This window comes from Bos javanicus, chromosome 5 (genome assembly GCF_032452875.1).
Source record: "Bos javanicus breed banteng chromosome 5, ARS-OSU_banteng_1.0, whole genome shotgun sequence".
Classification (NCBI taxonomy): domain Eukaryota; kingdom Metazoa; phylum Chordata; class Mammalia; order Artiodactyla; family Bovidae; genus Bos; species Bos javanicus.
In genome coordinates this window covers 34,868,620-34,892,041 of record NC_083872.1, presented here as the reverse complement: position 1 = coordinate 34,892,041, position 23,422 = coordinate 34,868,620, and the positions used below count along the sequence as shown (strand labels likewise).

The 23,422-nt window shown below is 37.1% G+C and overlaps 1 protein-coding gene across 1 annotated transcript in view; it reads left to right on the top strand.

Annotated features, from left to right (window-relative positions):
* ARID2 (AT-rich interaction domain 2) overlaps positions 1–23,422 on the top strand; it is a 208,213-nt gene that overhangs the window by 94,951 nt on the left and 89,840 nt on the right. The window contains exon 4 of the mRNA XM_061416372.1: positions 20,329–20,462. Coding sequence (XP_061272356.1) covers positions 20,329–20,462 — 134 coding nt within the window. The remainder of the gene's footprint in view (positions 1–20,328; positions 20,463–23,422) is intronic.

Here is a 23,422-nt window from a genome sequence, read left to right as displayed (position 1 = left end):
GGGAATGGATTTGACTGAAATTTAATAACAGACATTGAAGAAAGGCAGAAAAATAATTAAGAAAATGAAAATGAATTAGGTAAAAGAGAATGTGGTTGAAATGGAAATGAGGTAAAAGTGTCAACATACATGTAAAATTGAATTAGGAAAATTAAAAAGATAATATTTAAAATTATAATTTTTAAAAACTTTCCAAAACAGAAGACCTGCATCTAAATACTGAAAGGACTGTAGACTACCTGGAGAAATTAATGTTGAACAGTTTATAATATGTGCTAGGTTGGGCTTCCCTCTCAACCTAGTGTATATATTGGTAAATTGGAAGTCGTCAAACAGTGGATGGCAAGAGTAAACGTTGACATTTTACGAATCGGTGAACTAAAATGGACTGGAATGCACAGATTTAATTCAGATGACCATTATATCTACTGTGGGCAAGATCCCTTAGAAGAAGTGGAGTATCCCTCTAGTCAATCAAAGAGTCCAAAATGCAGTACATGGGTGCAATCTCAAAAATGACAGAATGATCTCTTTTTATTTCCAAGGCAAACCATTCAGTATCACAATAATCCAAGTCTATGATCAGAGGGTAAAGTGTCTGCCTACAATGCGGGAGACCCAGGTTTGATCCCTGGGTCAGGAAGATCCCCTGAAGAAGGAAATGGCAACCCACTCCAGTACTCTTGCCTGGAAGATCCCATGAATGGAGAAGCCTGGTAGGCTACAGTCCATGGGGTTGCAAAGAGTCGGACATGAATGAGCGACTTCACTTAATACTCACTTAATGCCCCAACCAGTAGTGGTGAAGAAACTGAACAGTTCTGTGAAGTACCTACAAGACCTTGTAGAACTAACACCCAAAAAAGATGTCCTCTTCATCATAGGGGACTGGAATGCAAAAGTAGGAAGTCAAGAGATACCTGGAGTAACAGGCAAATTTGGCCTTGGAGTACAAAAGGAAGGGGTGAACAGGCTGATAATTTTGCCAAGAGAACGCACTGGTCGTAGCACACACTCTCCCAACAACACAAGAGACGACTCTACACATGGACGTTACAGAATCATCAATACCGAAATCAGATTGATTATATTCTGTGCAGCCAAAGATGGAGAAACTTGATACAGTCAGCAAAAACAAGACAGGGAACTGACTGTGGCTCAGATCATGAACTCTTTACTGCCAAATTCAGACTTAAATTGAAGAAAGTAGGGAAAACCACTATGGCATTCAGGTATGACTTAAATCAAATCCCTTACAATTATACAGTGGAAGTGAGAAATGGATTCAAGGGACTAGATCTGATAGACAGAGTGCCTGAAGAACTATGGACAGAGGTTCGTAATATTGTACAGGAGGGAGTGATCAAAACCATCCCCAACAAAAAGAAATGCAAAAACACAAAATGGCATTGAAACATGTAAAATATCATGTAAGAAACGAGTTGCCAGTCCAGGTTCGATACATGATACTGGATGCTTGGGGCTAGTGCACTGGGACGACCCAGAGGGATCGTATGGGGAGGGAGGAGGGAGGAGGGTTCAGGATGGGGAACACATGTATACCTGTGGCGGATTCATTTTGATATTTGGCAAAATAATACAATTATGTAAAGTTTAAAAATAAAATAAAATTTTAAAAAAAAAAAACACAAAATGGTTGTCTGAGGAAGCCTTACAGATAGCTGAGAAAAGAAGAGAAGTGAAAGGCAAAAGACAAAAGAAAAGATATATGCCCATCTGAACGCAGAGTTTAAAAGAATAAAAGAACAGATAAGAAAGCTTTCCTCAGTGATCAGTGCAAAGAAATAGAGGAAAACAGTAGAATGGGAAAGTATAGAGATCTCTTTAAGACTAGAGATCTCTTTCAGAAAAATGTTCTCTTGGTTCTCTTGATACAATAAAGGACACAAATGGTATGGACCTAACAGAAGCAGAAGATATTAAGAAGAGGTGGCAAGAATACACAGAAGAATGATACAAAACAGATCTTAATGCCCCAGTTAACCACCATGGAATGATTACTCACCTAGAACCAGATATGCTGGAATGCGAAGTCAAGTGGGCTTTAGGAAGCATCATTATGAACAAAGCTAGTGGAGGTGATGGAATCCCAGTTTTGCTGTTTCAGATCCTGAAAGATGATGCTGTAGAAATGCTGCACTCAATATGCCAGCAAATTTGGAAAACTCAGCAGTGGCCACAGGACTGGAAAAAGGTCCGTTTTCATTCCAATCCCAAAGAAAGGCAATACCAAAGAACATTTGAACTACTGCACAATGCGCTTATCTCAACCCTAGCAAAGTAATGCTCAAAATTCTCCAAACCTGGCTTCAACAGTCCATGAACCATGAACTTCCAGATGTTCAAGCTGGATTTAGAAAAGGCAGAGGAACCAGAGATCAAATTGCCAACATCCGTTGGATCATTGAAAAAGCAAGAGAGTTCCAGAAAAACATCTACTTCTGCTTTATTTATTACACCAAAGCCTTTGACTGTGAATCACAACAAACTGTGGAAAATTCTTCAATAGATGGGACTACCAACCACCTGACCTGCCTCCTGAGAAATCTGTATGCAGGTCAAGAAGCAACAGTTTGAACTGGACCTGAACAACAGACTGGTTCCAAATTGGGAAAGGAGTGAGACAAGCTGTATATTGTCACCCTGTTTATTTACCTTTTGAGCAGAGTACATCATGTGAAATGCTGATCTGTATGAAGCACAAGCTGGAATCAAGGTTGCCAGGAGTAATATAAGTAACCTCATATACACAAATGACACCACCCTTATGGCAGGAAGTGAACAGCCTCTTGATGAAAATTAACAAGGAGAGTGAAAAAATGGGCTTAAAATTCAACATTCAAAAAACTAAGATCATGGCATTTGGTCCCATCACATCATGGAAAATAGGGAAATAATGAAGCAGTGACAGACTACTTTCTTGGGCTCCAAAATCACTGCAGATGGTGACTGCAGCCATGAAATTAAAAGACACTTGCTCCTTTGTAGAAAAGTTATGACCAACCTAGACAGCATATTCAAAAGCAGAGACATTACCAACAAAGGTCCATCTAGTAAAAGCTATGATTTTTCCAGTACTCATGTATGGAGGTGAGAGTTGACTATAAAGAAAGCTTAGCGCCGAAGAATCGATGCTTTTGAACTATGGTGTTGGAGAGTCCCTTAGACTGCAGGGAGATCAAACTAGTCAATCCTAAAGGAAATCAGTCTTGTATATTCATTGAAAGAACTGATCCTTTAGCTGAAACTCCAATACTTTGGCCACCTGATGTGAAGACTGACTCATTGGAAAAAACCCTGATGCTGGGAAAGATTGAAGGCAGGAGGAGAAGGGAAACGACAGAGGATGAGATGGTTTGATGGCATCACCAAACACAATCAGTTCAGTTCAGTCACTCAGTCATGTCCGACTCTTTGCGACCCCATGAACTGCAGCACGCCAGGCCTCCCTGTCCATCACCAACTCCCGGAGTTCACTCAAACTCAAGTCCATCGAGTTGGTGATGCCATCTAGCCATATCATCCTCTGTCGTCCCCTTCTCCTCCTGCCGCCAATCCCTCCCAGCATCAGAGTCTTTTTCAATGAGTCAACTCTTCACATCAGGTGGCCACAGTATTGGAGCTTCAGCTTCAGCATCAGTCCTTCCAAAGAACACCTAGGACTGATCTCCTTCAGAATGGACTGGTTGGATCTCCTTGCAGTCCAAGGGACTCTCAAGAGTCTTCTCCAACACCACAGTTCAAAAGCATCAATTCTTCGGCGCTCAGCTTTCTTCACAGTCCAACTCTCACATCCATACAGGACTACTGGAAAAACCATAGCCTTGACTAGACGGACCTTTGTTGGCAAAGTAATGTCTGTGCTTTTGAATATGCTATCTAGGTTGGTCATAACTTTCCTTCCAAGGAGTAAGTGTCTTTTAATTTCATGGCTGCAGTCACCATCTGCAGTGATTTTGGAGCCCCCCAAAAAGTCTGACACTGTTTCCCCATCTATTTGCCATGAAGTGATGGGACCAGATGCCATGATCTTAGTTTTCTGAATGTTGAGCTTTAAGCCAGCTTTTTCACCCTCCTCTTTCACTTTCATCCAGAGGCTTTTTAGTTCCTCTTCTGGTTCCTCTTCCTTTTAGTTTCTGCCATAAGGGTGGTGTCATCTGCATATCTGAGGTTATTGATATTTCCCCCAGCAATCTTGATTCCAGCTTGTGCTTCTTCCAGCCCAGCGTTTCTCATGATGTACTCTGCATAGAAGTTAAAAAAGCAGAGTGACAATATACAGCCTTGACGTACTCCTTTTCCTATTTGGAACCAGTCTGTTTTTCCAGGTCCAGTTCTAACTATTGCTTCCTGACCTGCATATAGGTTTCTCAAGAGGCAGGTCAGGTGGTCTGGTATTCCCTTCTCTTTCAGAATTTTCCGCAGTTTCTTGTGATCCACACAAAGGCTTTGGCATAGTCAATAAAGCAGAAATAGATGTTTTCCTGGAACTCTCTTGCTTTTCTGATGATCCAGCGGATGTTGTCAATTTGATCTCTGGTTCCTCTGCCTTTTCTGTAACCAGCTTGAACATCTGGAAGTTCATGGTTCATGTATTGCTGAAGCCTGGCTTGGAGAATTTTGAGCATTACTTTACTAGCATGTGAGATAAGTGCAATTGTGCAGTAGTTTGAGCATTATTTAGCATTGCCTTTCTTTGGGATTGGAATGAAAACGGACCTTTTCCAGTCCTGTTGAGTTTTCCAAATTTGCTGGCATATTGAGTGCAGCACTTTCACAGCATCATCTTTTAGGATTTGAAATAGCTCAACTGGAATTCCATCACTTCCACTAGCTTTGTTCGTAGTGATGCTTCCTAAGGCCCACTTGACTTCACATTCCAGGATGTCTGGCTCTAGGTCAGATGTGAACCTTGGTGTGATCGTGATTATCTTGGTCATGAAGATCTTTTTTGTACAGTTCTTCTATGTATTCTTGCTACCTCTTCTTAATATCTTCTGCTTCTGTTAGGTCCATACCATTTCTGTCCTTTATCGAGCCCATCTTTGCATGAAATGTTCCCTTGGTATCTCTGCTTTTCCTGGAGAGATCTCTAGTCTTTCCCATTCTGTTGTTTTCCTCTATTTCTTTGTATCGATCACTGAGGAAGGCTTTCTTATCTCTCCTTGCTATTCTTTGGAACTCTGCATTCAGATGCTTATATCTTTCCTTTTCTCCTTTGCTTTTTGCTTCTCTTCTTTTCACAGCTATTTGTAAGGTCTTCCCAGACAGCCGTTTTGCTCTTTTGCATTTCTTTTCCATGGGGATGGCCTTGATCCCTGTCTCCTGTACAATGTCTCGAACCTCCGTCCATTGTTCATCAGGCACTCTATCATATCTAGTCCCTTAAATCTATTTTTCAGTTCCACTGTATAATCATAAGGGATTTGATTTAGGTTATACCAGAATGGTCTAGTGGTTTTCCCTACTTTCTTCAATTTCAGTCTGAATTTGGCAATAAGGAGTTCATGATCTGAGCCACAGTCAGCTCCTGGTCTTGTTTTTGCTGACTGTATAGAGCTTCTCCATCTTTGGCTGCAAAGAATATACTCAATCTGATTTCTGTGTTGACCATCTGGTGATGTCCATGTTTAGAGTCTTCTCTTATGTTGTTGGAAGTGAGTGTTTGCTATGAACAGTGCGTTCTCTTGGCAAAATTCTATTAGCCTTTGCCGTGCTTCATTCCATATTCCAAGGCCAAAGTTGCCTGTTACTCTAGGTGTTTCTTGACTTCCTACTTTTGCATTCCAGTCCCCTATAATGAAGGATATCTTTTTTGGGTGTTAGTTCTAAAAGGTCTTGTAGGTCTTCATAGAACCGTTCAGCTTCTTCAGCGGTACTGGTTGGGGCATAGACTTGGATTACTATGATACTGAATGGTTTGCCTTGCAAATGAACAGAGATCATTCTGTCGTTTTTGAGATTGCATCCAGGTACTGCGTTTCAGACTCTCTTGTTGATCATGATGGCTACTCCATTTCTTCTAAGGAATTCCTGCCCACAGTACTAGATATAATGGTCATCTGAGTTAAATTCACCCATTCCAGTCCATTTTAGTTCGCTGATTCCTAGAATGTTGACATTCACTCTTGCCATCTCCTGTTTGACCACTTCCAGTTTGCCTTGATAGACTTGAGTTTTAGCAAGTTCTGGTAGTCGGTGATGGACATGGAAGCCTGGGATGCTGCAGTCCATGGGGTCGCAAAGAGTCGGACATAACTGAGCAATGGAATTGACTGGGTTTTTCTCATAGCTCAATTGAGAACGAATCTACCTGTGGTGCAGGAGACCCTGGTTCAATTTTCTGCTTGGTCAGATCCTCTGGAGAAAAAAATTGCAACCCACTCCAGTATTCTTGCCTGGAGAGTACCATGGATTGAGGGGCCTGGCAGGCCACAGTACATGGAATAGCAAGAGTCAGACAGGAATTATCGAGTAAACCACCACCACCACATGTACTTGATTATGCATTTACTTCTGTGGTTGTTGTTGTTTAGTTGCTGAGTCATGTCTGACTGTTCTTTGACCCCATGGAATGTTTCCTGCCAGGCTCCTTTTTCTGTGAGATTTCCCAGGCAAGAATATTGGAGTTGTGTGCCATTTCTTTCTCCAGGGCATCTTCCCAACCCAGGGATCAAACCTGCATCTCCTGTATTGCAGGCAGATTCTTGACTGGGAAGCCACCAGGGCAGCCATTTTACTTCTGTGGTACTTGTGTGAGAAGGACATTTTCAGTATCTAATTTAATAATGAAGAAACATTAGATAAATTTAAATTGAAGGATTTTCTGCAAAATAAGTGCCCTCAATTATTTAAAATGTCAAGCTTATGAAAAAGAAAGAGAAATATTTTAAATGGTTTAGGAAAAACTGTTTGTGTGTGTTTTGAGGGGAGGTGGTGGGGTCAGGTTTGAGTGAAAAAAAATATGATAAGGCAAATAGGCAATGTATAAACAATTGATGTATCTGAATTGAGGACATAGGAGTTGTTTGTAGTATTCTTGTGACTTTAAATTTTTAAAGAAGAAGTTTATAAAGGGTCCTAAGCCCAGATAATTTGGCAGAGATTTTTAAATAATTTGGAAAAATTCTCTTTCCTACTTACGTGTACATAGACTTTTAATATAGTTTATTAGAGTTTTAAGACTTGTACAAAGTATTTTCAGCAAAAAAAAATCACATGGATGGAAAATTCTTTTTAAAAAACATTCCCCCCATTTTTTAAAATAAACTTTCTCCATAGCATGGGTTTCTTTTAAAAAGTAATTACTTTGTTTTCATTGTCAAAATTTCAGTTTTATTTTAAAGGGCAGATTAAATGTCTTTTTGTTTTCTTTTCTGAATTATATGTTTAGGTAAGATACTGCTCATCACCTAATGTTGTGACAAGAAAAGTTAGCAATTTTGGGACTTTTCAAAAGTAAAGTGTGTAAGTCTTAAGATTGGTAGCACTTTTAAATATTCTTCACTAAGAAACCATTCAACCTCTGTGGCACAAAATATTTTTCTGTCACTTCAAATCTCATTATGAAGTACATTAGAAGATTTTGCCTTATTTCATAGACCTTTTTTTAAAAATATAATTGATCACATTGAAATTATATTGTGTCATTTTTGGTGCTTGTGAGTTCAAATTCTTTGTTACATCACCATGCCTGTACTTGAGCAGTACATGATAAGTGGTCACCTTACCCTTATAATCTTCACTCCCTGACCTCTTTCCCTTCTACCTTCTCTTCCATCTTCTCTCATCCCCTCCCCCAACTTCTTCCACCCCTTCCCATTAAAGTAACTGTTTCTTCATTGTGGCCTTAAGTAGAATTAATGTGTTTTTCTGAAAAGTTTCTTTGTATAATAGCCATTTGCTTATGAGAGTATATCTTCACTCTTACAACTTTCCTTTAAAGACTCACCAAAAGTAGTTTTTTGTGAATTTCATTTTTTTAAATTTTATTTTATTTTTAATTTTATTTTGTTTAACTTTACAATATTGTATTGGTTTTGCCATATATTAAAATGAATCTGCCACAGGTATACATATGTTCCCCGTCCTGAACTCTCCTCCCTCCTCCCTCCCCATTTTTTTTAAAGAGAACCTGGTAAATACGGTAAGCTCAGATATATTAGAAACATCTGTAGTTGAATTCAGCTCTATAGAAAACCCCCCACACAGTATAATTTGCTTTAATCCTTGTTTCTTCAACTTCTTATAGTGATTTCATGTCATTTTCTAACAGTATTTCTTTAGTTGCCATATTCTTCATGTATTAATTCAGCTATGTTTATCATAAGAAAATAAATGTTTTCCCAGTGATGTGAAAGTTGGCCTTGGAAAGACTCTTGTAAATACTTATCACTGCTGCTGCTAAGTCGCTTCAGTCGTGTCCGACTCTGTGTGACCCCATAGCCGGAAGCCCACCAGGCTCCCCCGTCCCTGGGATTCTCTAGGCAAGAACACTGGAGTGGGCCGCTATTTCCTTCTCCAATGCGTGAAAGGGAAAAGTGAAAGTGAAGTCACTCAGTCGTGTCCGATTCTTAGCGACCCCATGGACTGCAGCCTACTAGGCTCCGCCTTCCATGGGATGTTCCAGGCAAGAGTACTGGAGTGGGGTGCCATTGCCTTCTCCAATATTTATCACTACATATACTTGAAATGAAATATATATTTAAACTTTAATAAGTTTTATTATGTTTCAATGACTTGAAAAATATTGTTGAAAAAAATCTAAATGAGTCTTCAAATTCTGGATATTTAGAACATCTTACAAATTGTCAACAACATAAAAACTATAAGACTAGCCTAGGACAACATCAGGGCACATGAAGTCACAGTTCAGATAGGTTGTATTTAATAGTTTATAAATCTTTTGATAATTTCTTATTTGATTGCTTTGCCATTGTTGTTACTTCATAGTATTATTGATAATGAGCTCATGTGAGAAGTATTAGCCATTTTCTTATTTAGAGTTGCTTGCTCTAGCAAATTGTGGTTTCTTTGAAGGGTTCTATTAATGTTCTTATCCTTTCTGTGAGAGAGAGAGTTTAAATTAGGTAATGTTAACTTTAAATAAATTTTAAATTAAATGGCCACTTAACCTAGACAGGAACAGGTATTAGTACATGGAATCTAATGAATGGTGAGGTTTCCGGTGGTTAGAAGTTAATGAATGAATGAGGATTCCATTGTTAGTCCCTTCATGTTGTCTCACATAGGATGAGTAACATATGGACTGCACTGCTAGATGAATGGAGCAAAGGAGGGAGCTGGCAGTTTCAACCTATGCATTAAGTGTTTCTCCCTATTGGAGTATCTTGTTTGTGTGTCCTGTTTTGAAGGGTACTCTTCTACAGAAACAAGAATTCTGGATCACTTGAAGGTGCAATGTTCTGAGAAAGTCTGTACTGGTAAAGGAGTAGACTGGAAATTATTTGCTGTGTTTGGTATAACAGGGGGACTATATGAGAGATCAAAGGGAGAAATATTCTAGAATTCTTCATTAATTAATTTTCAGTGCAGCAAGGATGCATCATTTTATTAAATAACCTTTGGTGTCCTTTGTTTAAATATTTTTCTCTGTCATCTACAGGTGAGTTTAATGTTGCAAAATGTTGGATGTTGAACTATCATTGAATTTCTGCAATAAAATCTTGAGTTTGTGTGTGTATTTAAGAAATATTAATAGATTGTTTTTTGTAGCATTTATATAGTCTTTTTTAACTGCAATTTTTATGAGATTTTGTTAGTTTTGCTAGATTAGTTTTCAGGGAGAGTCTAATTTTTTTTCGTAATTGGAAACATTTTATGTAGCAGTGGAAATAATCATTTATTTTAAAGTTTGAAATAACTCATTACTCTTTCTGATGTTCTAAAATTATTTTTTTAATATCTAAATTTTATCTCACTAAAAAAGCTTAATACATACAGGTTTATCCACATCAAAACAAGACAAAACAAAACAAAAGCAAATAAAACTCTATTAAAGATGGGCTCAATAAAGGACAGAAATGGTATGGACCTAACAGAAGCAGAAGATATTAAGAAGAGGTGGCAAGAATACACAGAACTAATGTACAAAAAAGATATTCATGACCAAGATAATCCTGATGGTGTGATTACTCACCTAGAGCCAGACATCCTGGAATCTGAAGTCAAGTCAGCCTTAGGAAGCATCACTACGAACAAAGCTAGTGGAAGTAATGGAATTCCAGTTGAGCTATTTCAAATCCTAAAAGACGATGCTGTGAAAGTGCTACACTCAATATGCCAGCAAATCTGGAAAACTCAGCAGTGGCCACAGGACTGGAAAAGGTCCATTTTCATTCCAATCCCAAAGAAAGGCAATGCTAAAGAAGGCTCAAAGTACCACACAATTACACTCATCTCACATGCTAGTAAAGTAGTGCTCAAAATTCTCCACACCAGGCTTCAGCAATACGTGAACCGTGAACTTCTAGATGTTCAAGCTGGTTATAGAAAAGGCAGAGGAACCAGAGATCAAATTGCCAACATCGGATAGATCATCGAAAAAGCAAGAGAGTTCCAGAAAAACATCTATTTCTGCTTTATTGACTATGCCAAAGTCTTTGACTGTGTGGATCACAAGAAACTGTGGAAAATTCTGAAAGAGATGGGAATACCAGACCACCTGACTTGCCTCTTGAGAAACCTATATGCAGGTCAGGAAGCAACAGTTAGAACTGGACCTGGAAAAACAGGCTGGTTCCAAATAGGAAAAGGAGTTCGTCAAGGCTGTATATTGTCACCTTGCTTATTTAATTCCTGTGCAGAGTACATCAGGAGAAACGCTGGGCTGGAAGAAGCACAAGCTGGAATCAAGATTGCTGGGGGAAATATCAATAACCTCAGATATGCAGATGACACCACCCTTATGGCAGAAAGTGAAGAGGAACTAAAAAGCCTCTGGATGAAAGTGAAAGAGGATGGTGAAAAAGCTGGCTTAAAGCTCAACATTCAGAAAACGAAGATCATGGCATCTGGTTTCATCACTTCATGGGAAATAGATGGGGAAACAGTGGAAACAGTGTCAGACTTTATTTCTGGGGGCTCCAGAATCACTGCAGATGGTGATTCCAGCCATGAAATTAAAAGATGCTTACTCCTTGGAAGGAAAGTTATGACCAACCTAGATAGCATATTCAAAAGCAGAGACATTCTGAAGGCTGCGTTTTCACCTTGCTAATAGTTTCCTTTGTTGTGCAGAAGCTTTTAAGTTTAATTAGGTCCCATTTGTTTATTTTTGCTTTTATTTCCAATATTCTGGGAGGTGGGTCATAGAGGATGCTGCTGTGATGTATGTCGGAGAGTGTTTTGCCTATGTTCTCCTCTAGGAGTTTTATAGTTTCTGGTCTTACGTTTAGATCTTTAATCCATTTTGAGTTTATTTTTGTGTAAGGTGTTAGAAAGTGTTCTAGTTTCATTCTTTTACAAGTGGTTGACCAATTTTCCCAGCACCACTTGTTAAAGAGATTGTCTTTAATCCATTGTATATTCTTGCTTCCTTTGTCAAAGATAAGGTGTCCATAGGTGTGTGGATTTATCTCTGGGCTTTCTATTTTGTTCCATTGATCAATATTTCTGTCTTTGTGCCAGTACCATACTGTCTTGATAACTGCGGCTTTGTAATAGAGCCTGAAGTCAGGTAGGTTGATTCCACCAGTTCCATTCTTCTTTCTCAAGATAGCTTTGGCTATTCGAGGTTTTTTGTATTTCCATACAAATTGTGAAATTATTTGTTCTAGCTCTGTGAAGAATACCGTTGGTAGCTTGATAGGGATTGCATTGAATCTATAAATTGCTTTGGGTAGTATACTCAGTTTCACTATATTTATTCTTCCAATCCATGAACATGGTATATTTCTCCATCTATTAGTGTCCTCTTTGATTTCTTTCACCAGTGTTTTATAGTTTTCTATATATAGGTCTTTAGTTTCTTTAGGTAGATATATTCCTAAGTATTTTATTCTTTCTGTTGCAATGGTGAATGGAATTGTTTCCTTAATTTCTCTTTCTGTTTTCTCATTATTAGTGTATAGGAATGCAAGGGACTTTTGTGTGTTGATTTTATATCCTGCAACTTTACTATAATCATTGATTAGTTCTAGTAATTTTCTGGTGGATTCTTTAGGGTTTTCTATGTAGAGGATCATGTCATCTGCAAACAGAGTTTTACTTCTTCTTTTCCAATTTGGATTCCTTTTATTTCTTTTTCTGCTCGGATTGCTGTGGCCAAAACTTCCAAAACTATGTTGAATAGTAGTGGTGAAAGTGGGCACCCTTGTCTTGTTCCTGACTTTAGAGGAAATGCTAAAGTCATCTGAAGGAAGGCCTTCAGAATGGGAGAAAATAATAGCAAATGAAGCAACGGACAAACAATTAATCTCGAAAATATACAAGCAACTCCTACAGCTCAACTCCAGAAAAATAAATGACCCAATCAAAAAATGGGCCAAAGAACTAAATAGACATTTCTCCAAAGAAGACATACAGATGGCTAATAAACACATGAAAAGATGCTCAGCATCACTCTATCAGAGAAATGCAAATCAAAACCACTATGAGGTACCATTTCATGCCAATCAGAATGGCTGCGATCCAAAAGTCTACAAGCAATAAATGCTGGAGAGGGTGTGGAGAAAAGGGAACTCTCTTACACTGTTGGTGGGAATGCAAACTAGTACAGCCACTATGGAGAACAGTGTGGAGATTCCTTAAAAAACTAGAAATAGAACTGCCTTATGATCCAGCAATCCCACTGCTGGGCATACACACTGAGGAAACCAGAAGGGAAAGAGACACGTGTACCCCAATGTTCATCGCAGCACTGTTTATCATAGCCAGGACATGGAAGCAACCTAGATGCCCATCAGCAGATGAATGGATAAAGAAAGCAGTGGTACATATACACAATGGAGTATTACTCAGCCATTAAAAAGAATACATTTGAATCAGTTCTAATGAGATGGATGAAAGTGGAACCTATTATACAGAGTGAAGTAAGCCAGAAAGAAAAACACCAATACAGTATACTAACGCATATATATGGAATTTAGAAAGATGGTAACAATAACCCTGTGTACGAGACTGTAAAAGATTACAGACACCGATGTATAGATCAGTCTTATGGACTCTGTGGGAGAGGGAGAGGGTGGGGAGATTTGGGAGAAGAGCCTTGAAATATGTATAATATCATGTATGAAACGAGTTGCCAGTCCAGGTTCGATGCACGGTACTGGATGCTTGGGGCTGGTGCACTGCGACGACCCAGAGGGAGGGTAGGGGAGGGAGGAGGAAGGAGGGTTCAGGATGGGGAACACGGGTATACCTGTGGCGGATTCATTTCGATATTTGGCAAAACTAATACAATATTGTAAAATTTAAAAATAAAATAAAATTAAAAACAAAACAAAACAAAACAAAAAACCTAGTAGGGCTATGGAAATGTGAATCTTCTTGCCATTTATTGCCAAAATAATACAGATAATATTTTGGTTTTGTTGTAATAAAGCAACATAAACAGACAAAAAAAACCCAAAAAAACAAAAGCAGAGACATTACTTTGCCAACAAAGGTCCGTCTAGTCAAGGCTATGGTTTTTCCAGTAGTCATGTATGGATGTGAGAGTTGGACTGTCAAGAAAACTGAGCGCTGAAGAATTGATGCTTTTGAACTGTGGTGTTGGAGAAGACTCTTGAGAGTCCCTTGGACTGCAAGGACATCCAACCAATCCATTCTAAAGGAGATCAGCCCTGGGATTTCTTTGGAAGGACTGATGCTGAAGCTGAAGCTCCAATACTGTGGCCACCTGATGTGAAGAGTTGACTCATTGGAAAAGACTGATGCTGGGAGGGATCGGGGGCAGGAGGAGAAGGGGACAACAGAGGATGAGATGGCTGGATGGCTTCACCAACTCAATGGACGTGAGTTTGAGTGAACTCTGGGAGTTGGTGATGGACGGGAGGCCTGGCATGCTGAAATTCATGGGGTCGCAAAGAGTCGGACATGACTGAGTGACTGAACTGAACTGAACTCAACTGAATAGTTTGAAGCCATGTGTGTGTTTTCTTATTGTCTTTCTCTCCTGAGGGATAAATCCTAGCTTATTTTCTGGGTTATAATTAATATCTGGCTTTTCTTTTCTTTTCTCTTACTTGTCTATTGCTAAAAAAAATTTAATTTTTTGCTTATGATCTTTATATAAGTGGAATTAAATTAGTATTATTCTGAAATGATTTAACATTTTGTTGTTGGCTATTTTCATTGATCCATGTTAGTTAACTAATTTTTACTAGCATATCATATTTCACTATATCAATATGCCACAGTATTTTTCTTCATACTATCCTTTGTGAATATTTTAGTTGTTTTCATTTTTGTCTAGTGCATATGCCTAAGAATATAATTGCTACATCACAAGATATTCTTCCTCTTCTCCTTTTCTCTGCATATTACATACATTAATGTGTTTATTTCTCTCTCGTTATTTGCAAAGTAACAATCTTGACTTTAATTTGATTGTTAAACAGTTGTAGAAATACTCCCAAGAACATATTTCCCTTAATATTAACTATGAGAATAAACTCATTTGATTACTCTTACTGTGTAAATAAGACACAATAGAATAATCAAAGGAGTAGGGTCATTCTGGATATTTCTAGGAATTATCTTTATCTTTGGAGCTTGCATATATCATCAATATATGTCTGATTGTTTTTTCTTTTCATTAATTTTTGCCTGATGATCCTTGCACCCTGACACCCCGGGACCTTTATGATATACCCAGTAAGCATTTTTTAACCTACAGAAATTCTTCTGTTATCTGAATGATAATGCTTCTGTTCACTGTATTCTGGTCTTTGCTTCAGGACTACTATTTCCCCCCATGTTTGGCTTCCTGTTATCATGCATGTTTCATTTTTATCCACCCCACTGTTTTCATCCTTTCCGTCTCTTCAAGAAGCCATTTCTCAAGCATGCCGTCTACATTACTGAGGTGACTTTTACATTGTCATGTCTACTTTTTCATTGTCCACTTTGCAGGGATAATCCTGGGCAAAGAAATGTCGTTCATTACTTTGCTGGTTTGCAAGTCAGTATTCTTGATTTTTGTGCTGGGATGTTTGATCTTGAAAGTTCCTTGTATGCCACATCAATAGAGGTCCCATTACCTGATTGTATCAGTCTTTTCATGCTAGTGCTTCTGATAGGTGCTCCACATCCCTGGATCTTTGGGTTCATTTTGACAAGCTTCAAGGTGAAGTTGAAAGGACTTTGCTTCTTTTGACAGCCACTGAATTCAGTTCAACTTTTCTTAAACAGTTGTCATTCTGATCCCATTATCAGATACACTCTCATATTTTATTGATCCTTAGTGGCTAAAGGAAATCCCAGTTGAATTTGCCTTTTTATGTGTTTTGGTTTAAGATATCCTCTACTTTCCATTAGACCATCTTACTCTCTCAAGAATTGTTTTGCAAGTTAGTCTTATAAATCCTTGAAGTTGCTTTTAATGAATCAGAATTTCTGAAAGTTTTCTAAGTTAGAATTTATGCAGTATCCCTCAATTTTTAGTCTTTAACGTTCATTACAATTGGATTTAAGGAAAGATTAATATGCATTCCTTGAATTGTCATCTTTCCTGTAAACATTTCAAAAAGTTTTATATAAAAACTTTTATATAAATATTATATATTTTTATATAAATATTATATATATTTTTTAATTTTTAAGAATTCTACCAAAATATTCATAAATAAAGTTATGAGATACCTGGAAATTGCTTTAAAATAATTTGGAAAGTGTTGTGAAGATGGTAATTGTGTTATAGATGAAACAAGGTTGACTGTGAATTTTTTCTTTCTTTTTTTTTTACTATGAATTTTGATATCCGCTGATGGGTACTGTTGTAGTAGTTTCTCTACTTTTATGTAAAATCATAAAGTTATTTTTAATTTTCCAAGGGTTAAATTTCTTTGAATTGATTGCAGTTAGAGAATGTGCCTTATACAGTATTTAATCTTAAATTTATTGTGGTTTCCTATGTGACTTGGCATATGATTAGTTTAATAATTTTTGTGGAGATTTGAAAAGAAAATCATTGTGTATCTAATAAATCAGTCTTATTGGTGATTATATTTAAATCTTCCGTGAACTAATTTTCTGTGTACTTAATGTATCAGATACTACAGGAGGCTAAATTTTTCTTCATTCATAACTGTACTGCCTATGTTATTTGATGGTGTCTTGAAAGGACTCTTCCTCCCTCTGTATTGGTCCTACATATTAAACTTTTTAATTGAATAGTGCCATTTAAAATAATTCTTATATTATGCTAAATGTTCACATTTGCCTTCATCCTTTAAATCTGTCATGTATGGCATAGGATCCACCACAAGTAAACTAGGGCCAAGTTGAAAAAAGAAGATGCAATTCACCCCACTTGTCTGTATGTAATGTTGAACTCAGGAACCTCGTTTTCTGTGTCGACTGTTGAGAGAGTAACTGCCATCTGGATTCCAATATTTTACTAGTCTTGAGTCAAAATGTCATGTATTAGGTAGATTACTGAAGGAGGTCTGTAAATACCTGTTTGATTAAAATATATCAACTATTCAAAGCAGTGTAATCGACTTGGAGAAGAAAGAGAAATGTGTAGTCTAATTTTTGTAGTTAAATGAGTGAACACTGTATATATGTCAGTGTATGAGCTCAGGGTCATGTTAGAGAATTATATCTGAAGACCTAGATTTTGAAATGTAACTTTATATTTTAGCTGTTTTCTCTTGTCTATTAATTTAGTTTTTAGAAGTATAGCTCTTTGAAAACCAAAAAAGGACTTTATGCTTAATAATTGAGAGAGACAAGAATCAGAACTGGATGCCAAACCCTCTGTTGAACTATGAAAGGTCGAGTCTCAGTTGGAAATGTTTAATCATGAATGAGAACAAGTGCTGACGCTCAAGCCAGGGAAATAAAATTTCAAAAAGTATAACAATTTGCCTAAGCCATAAATTTCTGGAGATTGGAATTATGTTAAGAATCCGTTTGGAGGAATAGAGTTAGAAGAGTCAAGGGACCAGAAGTCATATATTTTAAAAATTGTATGAAAATTTGAATTACAGAGGGGTTTATGTATATAGCATATACTGTTTATTACTAGTACTTGTGGTGTTTCAGTCACTCCATTTTGCTTATGCTCCATTTTGAGTGTTTCAGAAAGGAAAAGGTATTTATGGTTTTTCTTTACTAGTAACGTTTTCTCCCCAAGTTTTAAATCTACTACATTCAATTATGGAATTCCCAGGTAAAGAACCTGCCTGCCATTGCAGAAGACATAAGAGACGTGGGTCTATCCCTGGGTTGGGAAGATCCCCTGGAGAAGGGCATGGCAACCCACTCCAGTATTGTTGCCTGGAGAATCCCATGGACAGAGGAGAATACCAGGCTACAATCCAGAAGAATTGCAGTAGTGTGTGACTACTGCAGTGGCTTCGCATGCGCATACACTTAACAATGAATAACGGATTTATAAAGAGCGTCTTAAACATATTGTTAGTATAACGTTTTGATTTTAAAATTTTACTTTTTCATTGTTATTTTGATTTTATTTAAATGATGTTAGTTAAGAAAAATTATCTTTAACTTGGTTTTAACCATTCCACAGTGAGCTCAATTCTGAAAGAACGTACTTTGTAAAATACCTCTATCGCTACTATTGCCTGCATTATTTCATGTAATGTAGATAAACCCTCATTTGCAGAAAATGTCACATGATTTTTGAGCAGTTGTGTTCAAATTTGGGTAGACTCTTCTTTTGATGATTTTGGCATTAGAAATTCAAAAAGGATAGGTTTGATTTATGACTCATACATAAGTCTATGCTAGAGAGAGACTGTCTCTTTTTAATCATATTTTTGTTTTGATTTATATTCTTTGGCTGTAAATTTTATCTGCTAGGGTACATCACCAGGATCAGGGTGAAATATATGCAGCTGTATACTGTCCTCAGTGCTCAAGGGTTATATGTGGGCATATGTCTCTGCTTTTGTATCTCTGGCAGTGGAGAAAAGTGTTGGGTTCATTAGCTGTCAAGCTACCATTTAGGAAAGAGTTCCTTGCTCAAGTTGAGCTTATATGGAGAACTTAGAAGGAATTGAAAGGGGCAATTTACTTCCTTTTTACTCTCCAAGATGTGAATTGTTGTGCCTTGGAAAGCTGGAAGGGAAAAATGAAGAATTATGATGAGTATCCTTGCTATTAGTTTTTATACCTAAATTTACAGCTTTCATTCATCCTACCTTGAAAGTTACAATTTGCTACTAAAAACACAGCAATACTTCTGAGATCATTGATACCCCTCTCCCTCATCTCAGCTATCTGTTAACTATAAAAGCAAAGGGTTTTTAAATAGTGACTAATGGACTTAATACCTGCCTGGTTCAGGAATGATGGAAAGACTGACCTATAAAATGATCACATCTAGAACTTCACTATTATATTTTTCAGCTTGCTTCTTATGAAGTATAGTAACAAGTTCATTAGGTACAGTATTGTGTTTGACAGGGGTTTGACCAGTTGCTTCCCTATTTAAAAATCTTTCTTGTGGGAATCTTATTATAAACTGGTAGGTGATGATAGATTATCAATTTGGATATTTAATTCTAATTAATATTAAGAAGATTGACTATACCCAGTGATGGTGATATTGTGGGAAACACAGGAACAGTCTTATAAGTTGGTCAAAATATTTTGGGCACATCACTTTTGAGTGAGGATTTGGTCGTATTTCCTATTTAAAGTGATCATACCATTTCCACTGTCTATGGAGAGGAAAATATTCAAACAAGTGCTGAGATTAAGCTAATTGCTGCATGGCCTGTAATAGCAAAAAACAAAACTGCTGCTGTTGCTGCTAAGTCATTTCAGTCATGTCCGACTCTGTGCGACCCCATAGACGGCAGCCCACCAGGCTCCGCCGTCCTTGGGATTCTCCAGGCAAGAACACTGGAGTGGGTTGCCATTTCCTTCTCCAGTGCATGAAAGTGAAAAGTGAAAGTGAAGTCGCTCAGTCGTGTCCGACTCTTAGCGACGCCATGAACTGCAGCCCACCAGGCTCCTCCATCCATGGGATTTTCCAGGCAAGAGTACTGGAGTGGGGTGCCATTGCCTTCTCCGAAAAACAAAACTGAACATACCTAAATACGACACCAGCAATCTAGTTAAAATTATGATATATCAGTCAGAGCATATATTATACAGCTATTAAAAATGACTGAGGTACGGCTGCGCAGGAGCAGGGCAGGGTAATTGAGTCCGAGAGAAAAAGAGGACCCAGAGACCAGGAGGGCCCTCCTTTGGAAGGTCAAGCCATGCCTGGCGGGTTGAGAGGCCAGTTGCCTTCTGGGAGCTGGACACAACCCTCTCCCCAATCTAGAGTTGTGCAGTGGAGGCCTTTTCTCCTAGATTGAATGTGAAACTAGGCAATAAGATGCCCTTCCCATCTGGGAGATAAGGTTACAGAGACCTCTCCCATAGTTTATCATTGTTGCATTGATGATGATTATTATTATTAATTATTATTATTTTATGTCATGTGCATCTGTCCTCTCTCCTATTCTCTTTCTGACATTCCACACCAGGCCCCTTCCTAGTCCTGGGGCTGATTGAGTCTAGAACCCTTCGTTAGTGTGAAAATGTGTGTCATGTACAGAGTGACAATAGAAATAAATGTTTGGTTTCTTGTGATCAAAAAAAAAAAAAAAAAGACTGAGGTAGTACTCTATGTATTGACCTGCAGGATCTCTAAAATCTGTTGTTAAAATAGGCACAAAAAATATACTGAAGGCACATGTGATAAGTGAGATGGGGAGGCCAGGGACTCTTCTCACTTTTACATTGTTGTTACAATGACCATGTATAATTTGTTTTAATCAGTAAATAAAATGTGCTGTTATTTATCTACATGTAGTTGTCCTTTGATAGTCTTTACTTTTATATTTTTATTTGTACAGTAGTTTGGTCTTTTCTAGGCATTTAAAAGCACTTTTAGAACTATTACATTGAGTTTGTCTCCAATATTACTACTGAAGTGACTATTCCACTAATATAAGAAGTTTGTGGTATCTTGTTAATATTATTGTTATTTTTAAATTTAGGGCCTCTAGAAAAATAAAACAGATCTATGTGGTAGGAGTTAAAATATACAACATGAATCTATTTTTAAATCTCTGCTGTGCTGTTTTTCTGTTTCAGTTACCTAGAAAAGTACGAGAAAGTTCATCATTTTGGGGAGGATGATGATGAGGTACCACCAGGCAATCCCAAACCACAGCTTCCTATTGGTGCAATTCCATCTTCCTACAATTACCAGCAACACAGTGTGTCAGGTAAATATCACTGGAAAATGAAAAAGGCATAGGTACACAGTTTTGAGTTCAAATAGAAATCATCCCATGAATTGAATTGGTCCCTTATTTTGCACATGAAAATACTGAGAGCCTTGGGTTACTGCAGCTTCTAGAAATCAGCATGTCACTGGTATAAGGACCCTGTCTGTCACAGCCTACATGGAAGACTTTAGTTGCAGGAATTTTTAGAGTTACAAATATACGTACACTTTCAAATGAAATTTGTTTTTTTTAATTTGGTTAAAGATCAGTTTAACCTAAATTGTCATTAAAACGAGAAGAGGAATGTCCTGTTAGAATTAAGGAAGCCAAAAAATACTCATAGCATCTACTAGATTTTTTACAATTCCTGGTATTCCCAGCACCAGAATTTCTCAGAAATGTTTCTTACTATGTTTCAACTGTTTTCCTGCCATGGTACCAGGGACTTAAGATTTTTTCATTCAAGTCATTCCTATAATGGTTATAGAGGAATCTGCAGCTAAAAAGAACAAGACTCAAGTTGGAAATAGTCAGGTTGAGAGTCTAATGAAGAGGTTCTCGAGGCAGTGTTGATGAGATTTCCAGTGTTTGTGGCTCCAGAAGGTGATGACTAGGAAGAGAGCTCTGAAGAGATAAGCAGGTCTTTTCTTTATTCACCAATATTTGGCCTGAAAAAGAGGAGATAATATCTTTTTCAAGAGGATAGTCTTTATAAAAATATACAGATATCTTGATCTTTATTATTATTCACTGGTACTAATACTGATCTTTTAGGTAATCCTTAGGTTTAAGCTCTCTCATTTGTGCCAGTATCACTGATTTAAAGTTTTCATGGTCTATTTTCAAGTTTCCTCCATGTTGAATTTAACCCTATTTCTTTTCCAATCAGTAATAGCTGAGGAAACAGAATTTCCTAGAATCTGTGATTTTCAGTAGAAGAGACTTCATCTGATGATTTTGCATAACTGAGGCTTGGGGGAGGGGTTGTAGCAGTGGTGAGTGCAAACCAAATCTACCTTTATTTTTAACAAGAAGTTATCACCTCAGGAACCAATGTTAAAGGACAACATTTTTAGTCATCGTGTAAAAGATCTTGCTTACCGTTTAAGCTGGTTAAATAAAATGAGGTGGTTTGTTAGGTAATATGCTTCCCATTTTTAGGAAGAGCTAATGACCATTATTTAATTCAAGGATGTTATAGAGGCTGTTCCTATACTGAATGAGACCTGGTACTGTAACCTTTAAGACCGTTTTGTAACTCTGTGTTACTGCTACATCATAGCAACAACAGAACTGTCTATTCTTATAGGTTAAATAGAGCTTGGTGTGTATTACACTTCTCAAACTAACCCATTTCAATATTAGATCTAGTTTAAAATGAAATTTTTTTCTGGATCTCCCCCCACCCCCCCCTTCCCTGATTTAAGCATGATTTACTTCAAGAAAGAAGATACTGCTGGTATTTCCGAAGTCTATTGAAAGTCATTGCTAGAACTTGGCAGTTTTTAAAGGAATGATAGAATTCTTAATCTGGTGTTATAATAACTAACTCCTTTCTGATATGCTGTCATATGCCTGCCTTTTGTTATTTAAGGAGAATCTGAGCAGTTATATAACATATGTAGCATGTTTGACAGAATCAGGATTGGGGACTGATAAGAAATAGAAATTACTGGGGAACATCAGACTACAGTATATCTGATTCATACTGAAAAGAGGTGGTGTTTCAGGGCAGCATTTATGAATTTGAAGGTGCTTTTTATTATCCCAGAAGGAGCCATAGCAACATTATGACAGTGTTCTAAAAATCAACATGACTATCAATATATAAAACAAATCCTTCATCAATGATTCTTTTCAAATGCCATTAAGGAAATATAGTAAGCTTCATAGCTGTCAGTGTGTATGTGTGTGCATATTTAAATAAACACCAAAGTAAAATTACATAGTGGTAGATTAAAAGCCTTAGGATATTTTAGGTAGAACATTTAAAAGATTTGTGTCTACATCTTTGATCATATAGCATTACTCTCCTTGTAGGTTTGGATTGATGTATTTGGATACATGTATTTATCTAGAGATGCTTACATTTAAAAAAGCTATTGTAAAACAATACTTTGAAAGGTAATATGGTAAATTTAAATTGGCATTTAGTATGAAGTACAATTCTACTCATAATTGTCATAATAGAATATTGTACATTGATAGAATATGGAACGAAAATTTTATAAGGCTATTGACTCCTTTTGCCCAGTGACTTTAAGCAGCCAAATATGTATTAGGTACATTTTGCTTTGAATTTTAGAATTATTAAACTTTGGCATCAAAATATGGTGATTTTTGTCATTTATTTGCATAATTGTGCACATTTTTCCTTGCCATGAGGACCTAATCTTTTGGTTTTCTTCTTTATTCTTTCTTCCTTGGTATTGATTTGGATACAGTCAGTTCTGCAGAATTGTACTGTAGATTACTAAGAACTTTTTGTTCATCTTCTCTTTCCCTTTAAAATTAAAAAATTAATTTCTAAATTAAAATTTTTAAATTCGTTTGCAGTATCTTTAGTAGAAAAATTCTGAAAGGTGAAACTGACACATGACAAACACGTTGAAATTAATAGTATTGTAGAATTTAAGAGCTAGCTAGGATTTTAGCGATCATTTAATCCAATTTAATCATTTTGGCCAAAGGAGGCCAAGCACACTATCCATTTACATTTTTGTTACTTAAATTTGGAAAAGCTTTATACAGGAAGATTTATTATTTTGATTTTATCAGTTGTATTAATATTTGAGCAAAGATTTTCCTTTACATGTCCTGTATTCTTACAGATGCTTGAACTACAACAATCACTGCCAGTATCAATGAAAAGAATGCACTGTATGATATTTGTAATATAAACAACATTCCAGGCACAATTCTCCCTTTTCTCTAAACTGATTACCTCAGATTCAGTT